Genomic DNA, 12039 nt, shown 5'->3' on the forward strand with positions numbered 1-12039 from the left:
GTTAGAGGAAAAAAAAACACTTCCAATCCCCCCACTGATTCCTCAAACAAGGCCAAACCATTCCGCGTCTAATCAGTGAAACATTACAGTATGTCAGATTTCATTTTGCGGTCCTGAGCCTTTTTTTAATGATTTTACCCTCCCTTGTTCCTCTCTCGCTCTTTCTCCTCCGCCTTTTCCACCCTCTTCCAGGGTCTCCTCAGTATGGAGAAAATCCCAGTGATCATCAGATTTCTGCCGGTGCTTTTCAACCAGCTCTTCAAGGTTCTGACTCAGACTGACAATGATGAGGTCACTACTGCCACCACCAGGTAGATTATTGCCATTACAGGCTTTTTATAGGGAGACTGAGTTGACAGACACCATCATCACTATGTGATGTGCAGTAATCTCTCACCATTTCGCACTTTGAATTTCACGGCTTCGCTTCATCACGTTTTTTCAAAAATATATTAATTAATAAATCATGCTATTTCATTTCATACAACCTATTATTAGTTAAAAATATGGATATTTAATCAAATTTTGGTATTTTTTGCCTTGTATTTTTTCATTTTCAAGCATAAAAATGTCAGAATGACCTAAAATACAATAGAAGGCATTCAGAAGACACACTTGAAAGATGTTGTGATGATATGTTGTATTCTACGCTGGTCACCAGGTGTCAGTAATACTGTAATGTTCAGTGAGACACACAAGCACCAGACCGGAACAACAGGCTTTTGTTGCAGGTTTGGGTTATCTCGCAACAGGCCCAACAGCTATTTTTTTTACTATACAGTTGAACCTCAAATAGCGTACAGGTTCCCTAGTTTATCGCAGGTGATAGGTTCCCACAATAGCCCGCAATAAATGAAATCCGCGAAGTAGGCAACTTTATTTTTTTTCAATTCTATATGTTTTAAGGCTGTAAAATTCATCACAATACACTTCATACACTTTTCTCAGACAGGCATTAACATTTGCTCACATTTCTCTCTTGTTTACACACTCTTAAGTTCAAACCCTCGTTTGAATTGTAATGATCAACCTGCGAGGTTGGGCAAAAGAAATTATTAAGTGACTCACGTGTGTTTCACTCTTCGTCCTGGAGAGCCTGCAGCCGCGGAACGTTTACCTTCCTTCAGCATGTCCAGAAGTCCAACTTTATGTGCAACGGTTAGCATCGTCCTCTGCCTTTTGGGTGCACAACGTTTCGTCGACATTGTGGGTTTTGCCGGAGAGAAAATGTGCAAACATACAAAGTTCAGAGTCTCAGCAAGCTGTTTGCTAGCGATCAGACAACATGAAACACGGCAGTTCGGCATGAAGGAGATTGACTGACAATGGTCTACAGCCAATCAGGATGTAGAAGATAATGAGCAGGTTCTCCCTTCGCCAATAAGGACACAGAAGACATCGAAACAGCGAGTCTGCGAAGGATGGACAGCGATGGAGCGAGGGAACATTGTACGCCTTGGTTAGCGTATTCCGAAAATTTTTCCCTGTATTTTGAGCACAACCCATAGGGGGCGCCTCATGTACTTGCATGTGCTATTGCTAGGTAGGATTTATAGGGCTTAATAATTTTTGCACCATGCCCCTGGCTGGTGTGGCTGTGCAAAGTACGTTGGTTAACCTTAAGAGCTCCACTCGACAGCTCTGGCTTTTAGCTCGTTGCCCCGACCAGGGTGCAGGGCTGAACTGGGCTACAGTTGCATCTCCTAAGACAAGATGATGAGGATTGTGAGACAAGCTGATATGTAGATTTCACATTTGAATGGCTGCTATGTAATCAATTTAAAAGAAAAACTGCCGCATCCATGTTTGTGTTTGCAGAGTGCTGGTCCACATTGTATCCAAGTGCCATGAGGAAAACCTTGATCATTATCTGCACTCCTATATTAAGGTATGCTGAACTTTTGTTTGCGGTATGTGTGGGATGCATGTTATGATGCTTGCATCTCACACGGACGTCATGCAACGATTATCATAACTTTTATTTTCCACAAGGCTGTGGAACGACTTCACACACGTCTTTATTTGCAGAAAGGGGGAAAAAACACACACAAAAGAGGGCTTTACTTGTGGATATGGAGTATGTTGTGGCCACACGACGGAAAAACTGCACAAACACGCGTACAGAAGACGAGAGAAAGAAAAGCTATTTGAGTAGGACACAAACTGGGTCATTGTCTCAGTCAGAAAGACCACAAGAACTGTTTCTTGTCGGCCGCAGTGTTGTAAAACTGCGAGGGAATTTGTGGCAGAGACAAATGGAGGAGGACTTTGCAGCAAGGCTGATGGAGCTGCTGTTGCCATGGTGACAGATTGGCACAATATTTGGCGCTCTCTGTGTGTGTCCTCCAGTTGTAATTCACTGTAGCGTGAATGGCGGAGGCTGCTATTCACGTGGGGAATGTAACATGGCCTTCTTCTATGAATGAAGGCTATTTGCTAACATGCTTTTAATCGTTTTTAATATATTTATCATACTAATCAACTAATTGTGATGCGATGGGTGTTGATTAACTGTGTCTTGAAGCAACTCAAGCACGACAGAGTGCACTTCTTGGCTGCAACCAGCAGAGGCTCTGTTGATTCAGTCTCATCTAGTTTACTGTCTTAAGAACAACATGGCATCAGCTATGGGAAGCTGAGCTACAACCACGTCTGCTCAACATTCAGAAAAAAATGTAAAAAATATGTTTTAAAAAAAAACCATCAATTATCGTAAATGCTGTAATTTTTGCAGGGGCGTTGATTTGCCGAAAAGTCCAGGAGGACAAACAAGTGTATTGCACAACACAGCAGCAAGTGAACCAATGTTGTAATAGCAGTAAGGAGCAAACTGCTCAGCCATCATTAATACCGCTGATGAGTGCACAAGTGTAACACGCTTGAGTTTCGCACCAATATCTGAGTAGCAAAATTTTAAAGCGCATACAGAGGTGGATAAACCTGGGTGCTGACCAGCCATGATACTCCAAATGCAGCTACTGTCAATAGAAGCAGTAAATCAGGAGGCCTGATTTGACATGACCTGGCACTAATTAGAGACCCCGACAGTTATTTGCGTTTTTTTAGACCACGCACCTGGCGACTATAGGAGACTTGTCCTTATTGAATGGGGCCGTTAATTAGAGTTTTTAAAGCCATTTTGATTTATCGACTGCTCCTTTTCCTCTGAGTCACTCATTGTGTTCCGTGTGTAGTATGTATTCAAGTCAGAGGCTCATGGCTTCAGGACGGTGCACGAGGAGTTGGCCAAAGGCATGACTTTTGACCTGAAGAGCAACGAGCAAGCAGCAGTCAGGAACGTCTTGAAGGTTAGCCCCACGTGACTTCATAAAGTGCATACGTGTGCATCGATACATTATCAATAGCGCTGTTGACGTCTCTTTCAGTTTTCTTGGTTCTTCTTTGAACTGATTGTCAAGTCCATGGCCCAACATCTGGTGGACTCGGACAAAGTGAAGGTAATATGGTGTATTGGCGAAGAAAATATTGAACACATGCATTCACTGTGCATGAAGAGTCACGTTTACTTCTTTCTTGTCAGCTTCCAAGGCCGCAGCGTTTCCCCTCGTCTTACCAGAGCCGTGTGGAAACCCTGGTTGAGACGGTGTCTGATCACATCTTCTGGAAGAACAAAGACCTGGCAGAGGAGTCGCGCAGCGCCAACTTAGCTGTGGCAGCTTTTGTCAAGGTAGTAGTTTTTGCCTTGAATATATATGCAGTATTTTATTTCAACAGATGCATTTGATTTCCATAAGAACATTTGCTCTACTGAGGTTCAACACATACAGCCATACAAACTGCAGATAAAAGTGTCTTTGAAGTAGTGCTTAAGACCACAACGTGGTCCAGAAATGGGCTTTCTTTCTTTACTATTTAAGAAGTTATGATGCTGTATATTTGATTTATAACAGATTAAATGCCATTCAAAGGACAGTTAAACTGTATTATTTGAACCTGGCTTTTAAGGCGCATAAAATATGTTGTTGTGGTCTACAGTCATGCATTATTTTCTGGTTCTTTGTGTGCTGTCATGCATGCAACGTAATATATACAGCAGAGTAATAATGTTACATTTGAATCTTGAAATAATATGTTAAATTAAATACCGGAAAGAAGAAAAAATTAAAATATATACAGTATATATTTAAAAAATTCTATCTGTCATTTTAGACCACCTATGTATAGGAGGAAGGGGCGTTATATATTATATATTAGTATTCTTTGTTACATTTATATGGAAATCACTGCGTAGTTTGGGCATGACCAAAGGACACATATTTAATTATTTTGTGAAAGCTCTACCTAATTTTGTCATGTAATGTGTTTTTTCTGCAGCGTTGCTTCACTCTGATGGACAGAGGCTTCACCTTTAAACTGATCAGCAACTACGTCAACATGATCACTGCAACTGACAGCAAGGTACAAACCCTAACAGAGAATTACAGTAAATTAAATACAGCGGAACCCTGGTTAGCCTCATTAATTCTTGACAGAAGGTCTGACTCTAACTGAAACGGAATAAATAAAACGGAATACATTTTTCCCATAAGAAATAATGTAAATCTGATTAATCTGTTACAAAAATGCTAAAACAAATCGCATTATTACAGTTTTACATGCAGAAAACAATTCTAAATGCATATAAATACATACATTAATACATAAATGATGAATGAAAGAGATAAATGAACATTTAAAGATTCAAGATTCAAGATTCAAGAGAGTTTTATTGTCATGTGCATAGTAAAACAGCAGTTATACCATGCAATGAAAATCTTATTCTGTTCATTCTCCCAAGAAAAGAAAGAAAAGGTTGCCTTTACCTTCACTGAAGGCATCATTCACGATGTCAGTGTTTCCAAAGACACCATGTGGCAGCGAGACACCACACGGACACCACCTTCCTGTTTTGCCATGAGTTAGTTCTTGAATTCGATAGTATTTCTCACCCCAATAACCAAAAATGGGTTCAAGTGCCAGCATTTTCCAGCCAGCACATCAAGAATCATGTCTTCAGTGAAGGTAAAGGTAACCTTAAATGTTCATTTATCCCTTTCATCCATGATTTATATGCATTTAAAATTGTTTATTGTTTTATGCATGTAAAAGGATGAAAACATGTTTTGTGTTAACATTTTTTAGAGTCCACCGCTGATGACATCATAGACAGGCTACATAGCTGACTTCCGGTCCCAGTTGCCATTTTGTTAGCAAGCTAGCTTCTTTGTTAAAAGCTTAGGACGATTTGTGCTAACAATACATTAAAAACACAGCTGGACTCACACGGTGTATCAACAGTACGACAAGACTAAGCTAACCTGAAAATGTACGTAAACTGAGGCAAAATTTTGCAGTAAATTTTTTTACTTTGACTGAAAAACTAATGCTAACCGGGGCGGACGTTAACAGGAACCTCGGTTTTTGCAGGCTTCTGCGTTTAGCAAAACTATTTCTCGGTTATTGTTCGGGCACTGTTTGGCCAAACAATAACAGAGTTTGATGATTCAGTCGCTGTGAAGAATGGAGAGTGGTTCGTTTAGAGTAGGTACACTGTAGACAGATTCCCGTCAGGGAATCCTTTAATCATCTTTATTATGTGTCGGTGTGGTTTATTTGTTCATAAAATGCACACAGAAGGATGAACAACTCAGTATTTGTCTCCTTTCCTCCTCCTTTCAAACACAACCGCGCTGCATATTTCTCAGTGTGCTGTGTGCTTTTTTACGCCAAAGAAATTGCAAGTGCCAGAATTTGAATTCAAGTAAGAGTTCATAGCAAAGTATGGAGGTTTGCGTCTGTTACAGTAGGATTGTAATGTAAAGGTTACTAGTTAACACGGGTTGCAGGGGGAACTTTTTAAATGAGACACATTACAGGAAGTGAGCCGGGTATCTATTTTGCTTTGTTTTCTGACTAAGGGTTTTTTTCCCCATATTTTTGTGTCTGGAACGGATTGATTGGGTTTACATTATTTCTAATTGAATTCATTATTTAATGACGAAAACAGGGGTTCCATTGTGTATACATTTCGTGCAATGAATCCATGAATCGCGCTTGTGTTTTCAAGGTGTTGTGTGAACTGAAGTTTGAGTTTCTGAGAGAGGTGTGCAACCACGAGCACTACATTCCGCTCAGCTTGCCCCTGCCCTCCGCTCGCATCACAGGTAATAGGCAGAGCCGTTATTTGTTTGTGTTAATAGTCATGCACCGAGTTTGTCGCTCGCTGTCATTTGTCTGTTATGGTAACAAGCTCTCCTCTTTATTTTCTACCCTGTCACCTCTTTCTTGATGTGTATGTCCATATCAGACCATGCATCCCCAGAGCCACAAAGCACTCATGGTAAATATGTGCACTCTTGTTTGTGTGTGCAAACATTACACAAAACACAATGCTTATTGTAATCACATCTGCATCACATCGATTAGCTTAATTTAACATGCATTCTCGTTCTTTATTGCAGCTTCTGTGCCTGAGTACAACCTGACCGGAGAGTTCTGCAGGAAGCACTTCATGACGGGCCTGCTGTTACGAGAACTTGGGCTGGCCCTGCAAGATGAGCAGGACCTGAGGCACCTGGCTTTGGCCACCCTGAAGACCCTCATGGCCAAGCACTCTCTGGATGCACGCTACGCCACCAAGGTCGGTAGAACAAGAGACTTTCAAGCTTCTCAAGGTCCAACAGGTGGCACCAAACTATTTCTGCCCAAGCGAGTCAGAGCTTTTCCTCCTGTCACTCACACACACCAATGACGACAGCGGTAGTTAGCAAACAAGAGAGGAAAAGTTACGATGCAAATTTTAACATTAATGATGCAGAGTCATGAAGAAGTCATAAGAAATATGATATGCAGTTTTATCAGAATCATATTTATTGGCCAAGTGTGTTAAAGACACACAAGGGATGTGTTGCCAGTAGACAGAGTCACTCTAGTGCTACTGTATACTTAGTAGGAAAAGGCTTCTTGAGACGTCATCTGTACTTCTGTGTAGAAGGTGTCGGACGTTTCGCTCCTCATCCGAAGAGCTTCGTCAGCAAACTAATAAGTGCTGGTAGCTTAGGCCTTAAATACAGTAAGAGTGGGCGGAATTGGTGTGCCAACACCCTCCTCCTATTGGTTCGTTACACTAAGCCTGGGCGGAGCAGTGGTATAATCCTATCCTGTTATTCACACCTACGATAAAAGGGAAGTGTCGCTCCCTGAATTGGGTATGAACGACTCTGATACTGGCTTGTTAGCATCTATTGTTCTGGCTCGGCCCTGCCTTCACCTCATTTGCAAGACTAAGAGCTGTGGGTTTTGGTCTCAGTAACCTGCTGAACACAGGGTCCAAATTAAACCTCAAACCACCATTCCGATTCAATGATGGGTTCTGTTGTTTGACAAAAATAGCTTCCTTAACTCCTCTTTCAAACCATCTGTTTTCTTTGGCCAAAATCTTAACCTCGCTGTCCTGAAAAGAGTGATTGGTAGCTTTCAGGTGTAGATGTACTGCTGATTGAGGACCACTAGCATTGTCCCTGCGATGTTGATAAAGCCTTTTTTGGAGCATTTGCTTAGTTTCCCCAATGTAGTGCTCTTTGCATTCCTCATCTTTACAGTGGATGGAATAGACCACATTGCTCTGTTTCTGGTTTGGAGCCTTGTCTTTAGGATGCACTAATTTTTGTCTCAGGGTATTTACTGGTTTGAAATAGGTAGGAATTTTGTGTTGCCATAAGATCCTCTGGAGTTTTTCGGAGACCCCCGCTACATAAGGGACTACCACTCCTCTCCTTTTTGCTTCTGTGGGCTTTTGGGTTTCTTTCCCTACTCTCTTCTTTTGACATTTGTTAAAAGCCCACCGTGGGTACCCACAGGTTGAGAGCGCTCTCTGGACATGTTGTGTCTCCTTTTTCTTTCCCTCAGCACTAGTTGGTATTTGTTCCGCTCTATGTTGGAGGGTCCTAATAACCCCTAGTTTATGTTGTAGTGGATGGTTTGATTCAAAAAGCAGGTATTGGTCAGTGTGTGTGGCCTTTCTAAAGACCTCTGTAAGTAGCTCTGTCCTTTCCTATAATTACCTTGCAGTCTAAGAAGGCTAGTTGGTTCTCTATAGTGTCCTCGCGAGTGAATTTGATATTGGTGTCCACCGCATTGATGTGATCTGTGAAAGACTGAATTTCTTGTTTTTTGATTATGACAAAGGTGTCATCCACGTATCTAAACCAGTGCCTTGGTTTTGTCCCTGAGAAGGATGTGAGAGCCTGTTTCTCCATCTCTTCCATGTACAGATTCGCCACTATGGGTGAGACTGGTGAGCCCATAGCACAACCATGAATTTGTCTGTAGAATTTCCCTCTAAACTGAAAATATGTGGTGTTAAGGCAAATTTCCAGTAATTGGCAGATGTGGTCAGCACTAAGTTTTGTTCTCCGATGCAGAGTTGAGTCCTCGAGCAGTCTCTTCCTCACCACCGAGACTGCTGCTGAGGTGGGGACAGATGTGAAAAGTGAAGTCACATCATAAGACACCAAAGTTTCCTCTGGCTCCAATCTGAGGTCTTTGATGCTCGCCACAAACCCTTTTGTGTTCTCTATATGATGATCAGTGTTGCCTACCAATGGGGATAAGACTGTTTTTACATATTTCGCTACATTGTACGTGGTAGAGTCAATGCTACAGACAATGGGTCTGAGGGGAAACCCTTCCTTGTGGATTTTTGGAAGGCCATAGATACATGGTGTAGCCTCCCCAGGGTATAACCTATGATACATCTGTCTGTCAATTAGTTCTTCCTTCTCTAACTTTTGGAGACAGTGTATGATTTCTTTCTTATACCTACTGGATGGGTCCCTTTTAAGTTGCTCATATGTGTTGGCATCACTAATTAGACTTGTTATTTTTTCTTCGTAGTCCAATGTGTTGAGAACCACTGTGCATCTGCCCTTATCAGCTGGTAAGATGGTGATGCTCTCATCTTTCTGCAGAGCCGCTAATGCTTTCCTCTCACCTAACGTGATATTGGACGGTGGTGGTTTGGCACTACTGAGAAGGGCCGATATTCTCAGACGAAGGTCCCCTGCCTCTGTTCTAGAAAGGTTATTGTTCCTGATGGCCGATTCAGCTGCTGTGATATAGTCTACTGTGGGTATCGTTTTAGGAGTCACTGAGAAGTTGAGACCCTTGGTTAATACTGCCTTCTCTGTCTCCGAGAGGCTTCTGTCTGACAGATTTTTGATCCAATTTTCTTTAGTATTGGTCTGATTCCCCCCATCCTTAGTGTTTACGACAAGCTGTGGTCGATTTTCCAATAGAAGTTTCTGGAATTTTCCCTTATGCCTTTATTTGGTTTTGCTATGGTGCTTCATATAACCTGATTTGGTAAATTCACAAACCTCCTGATAGGTTTCGTGCGTAAGCTTGGTTTGCAATCTCTGATAGAAGGTTTCTACTTCAGACTGTTTATTTTTTATCTCTATGTTAAGCCTCCTAATTCTCAAATTCTGTATTTTTCTGATGTAGTTTTGTTGCATTTTCCTTGCCAAGTGTCCTTGCTCAAGGGACGCTTGCCTCATGCATTTGGGGATTAACCTACTCTGCCTGCATCTAAGATTAAATCTGAGGTGGTTCCTTAAATCTGCTAATTTAAGAGTGGCCTTTTCTAAGCTACGTACCAGCAGAAGGATGTCTCTCCCAAAGTTGGTCGCAATGCGTCTGTGTAGGCTCTCAGTCGTACAGGAGTTGTCCATCGAGGAAAAGGCTTCTTGAGACGTCATCTGTACTTCTGTGTAGAAGGTGTCGGACACCGTCCGACGTCCGACACCTTCTACACAGAAGTACAGATGACGTCTCAAGAAGCCTTTTCCTCGATGGACAACTCCTGTACGACTGAGAGCCTACACAGATGTATACTTAGTAGTTAAATGGAGAAAAGAACACTACACACTATAATAAAATGTAGGGCATTAAATGAGTGTTGGGGGAGCTGTGGGGGGCTGTCTTTATTCTTGCTTGAACGAGCAACTCATACAGTGGTTTGTACAGATAAATACTTTAGATAAATACGTTAGCCACTTTACTATAACAAAATATGGTCACATACAGTATCATACAAAGAAAGCGCTAGAGGCAAACATCCGCAGCTCCATCTTGGTATGGTATTATTGCTATTTCACTGATATTTAAAACTTTTTTTTTTTAAAGGGTTATTTTGTCTTTTGTCTTTAGCTTCCAAAAAGCATTTAATGTGACAATGAAATGAATTATAACCTTAAGGATGTTTTTCGAATGATCATAAAATATGTGTTGTCTTCTTATTACTTTCAGGAGAAGCAAGCAAGAATAGCATCTCTCTATCTTCCTCTCTATGGTCTGATCCTGGACAACATGCCTCGCTTCTTCCTCAGGGACCTTTTCCCCATTTACCTGACCTCCAGCGGTCAGGTAAATGTCACTGGACAACATACCAAGCTGTGATTATCAAGTTGAGTTTCATCTACGTACATCTTCTTCTGACTTGCAGGGTTCTCGAGACGACCTCAGCGTAGGAGGAGGTGTGGCCGGAGGGACGCTGCCCGTCACTCGCCACGGCAACTCAGTGGATGCCTCCTTTTCCAAAGAGGTGCTCAACTCCATCACAGGTAGTGTGTGGCACTGTACGTTGTTTTGCAGGAGAAAAAAGTGCAAATGAGGTCACTGACACCCACCCCTTCCCCCCTTGCTCCTCTGCTAGCCTTTTCATCCTTGGCAGTTGCTACGGGCAACCAGGCCGACTCTCGGGGCTCCCTAATCAGCGTGGACTCCAACCCCAGCAACAGTGACAGGAACAGTGAGAAGATGGATGGCTGCGAGAAGGTAAAGAAAAAGGAATAAAGTGACATACATCCTCAGATAATTGATAGCAACAATAAGATCTTTGACTGGGCTCCATGTGTTGTCAGTTTGCTCGGCCTCAGTCCCTCATAGGCTACGGTTCTCGCTGTGACAAGCTAGACCAGGCGGAGACCCGCAGCCTCCTCATGTGCTTCCTGCACATCATGAAAACCATATCTGAAGGTAAACCTCACATGACTAATTACGCGCTATTCTGATTATTCTTACCAGTTTGGGCTAGAATCTTGTCAATCAGTGTCTGCTGAATTATGAATGTATGAATGTATGAATTAATCCTTATGAATGTATGGCAAGTCTCATTTTTCCCAAATCTAGGTGGTCACTTGTTGAAATTCCGACTTATTTGTGTGTTGTTTCAGCAAGTATTTAAAAAACAACAACAAAAAAAAACCTTAATTCTCCTAATATTGTGACTGATTTTATTCTAGTAATGTTCACAATTTCAGTAATGTAATATCACTACATCATCCCCATAATGTTGACTTTTTTATATTATATTACAGCACAATAGTATTTTTTTCTTAAATATAACATTACTCCTGTAACATTAGACTGTTTTTAAAAAAAATACAACTTTATAATAATAATCTGAAATTATTATTGTAATTTTTTGCATTTTCTTTTGAAAAAAAAGAAGCATATTTTTTCCTCAAAATATTCCAACGTTGTTTTCATAGGATTCCAACCTCTTCTCGTAATATTTTTCTCATAGTACGTTATCTCATAACATTAAGACTTCATGTAGTTATGTACTATTTTTAATAGCACAGCTTTATTCTTGTCCGTTTACATTATTATCATAACTTTACAGTGAGGTTTTTTTGTAATTAAATACAAATGTATTTTTTAAGATTATAATCTTATAATATTTTCTTTTAACTTAAAACTTTTCAGCATTTTCCTCAGAAAAAAATATACACGTGAATACATAATATTATTTAAAATTATTACTTCTCAAACCATTCCAACTTTATTTTCATAACACTCCAACTTCTTGTAATATTACAACTTTACTCTTGTATCGTCACAATATTTTTCTCATATTATTACGGCTTTAATCTCGTAATAGTAGGGCTTTATGTAAGTGTCAAGTATTATGTTTCTGAGTACAACATTCTTTTTATTATTTAACTAAAACATTCTTGTCATTTTTCTTATTAAATT

At 40.8% G+C, this 12039-nt stretch overlaps 1 protein-coding gene across 7 annotated transcripts in view; it reads left to right on the forward strand.

Annotated features, from left to right (window-relative positions):
- dock10 (dedicator of cytokinesis 10) overlaps nt 1–12039 on the forward strand; it is an 83926-nt gene that overhangs the window by 51804 nt on the left and 20083 nt on the right. For 6 of the 7 annotated variants that reach the window (XM_054793214.1, XM_054793218.1, XM_054793212.1 and 3 more), the window contains exons 24-36: nt 193–311; nt 1819–1888; nt 3195–3308; nt 3387–3458; nt 3542–3688; nt 4336–4419; nt 6068–6164; nt 6308–6340; nt 6462–6640; nt 10309–10425; nt 10505–10622; nt 10715–10836; nt 10923–11037. In XM_054793214.1, coding sequence (XP_054649189.1) covers nt 193–311; nt 1819–1888; nt 3195–3308; nt 3387–3458; nt 3542–3688; nt 4336–4419; nt 6068–6164; nt 6308–6340; nt 6462–6640; nt 10309–10425; nt 10505–10622; nt 10715–10836; nt 10923–11037 — 1387 coding nt within the window. The remainder of the gene's footprint in view (nt 1–192; nt 312–1818; nt 1889–3194; nt 3309–3386; nt 3459–3541; nt 3689–4335; nt 4420–6067; nt 6165–6307; nt 6341–6461; nt 6641–10308; nt 10426–10504; nt 10623–10714; nt 10837–10922; nt 11038–12039) is intronic. The other variant, XM_054793213.1, reaches the window with a different exon arrangement.

This window comes from Dunckerocampus dactyliophorus, chromosome 12, assembly GCF_027744805.1.
Source record: "Dunckerocampus dactyliophorus isolate RoL2022-P2 chromosome 12, RoL_Ddac_1.1, whole genome shotgun sequence".
Taxonomy (NCBI): domain Eukaryota; kingdom Metazoa; phylum Chordata; class Actinopteri; order Syngnathiformes; family Syngnathidae; genus Dunckerocampus; species Dunckerocampus dactyliophorus.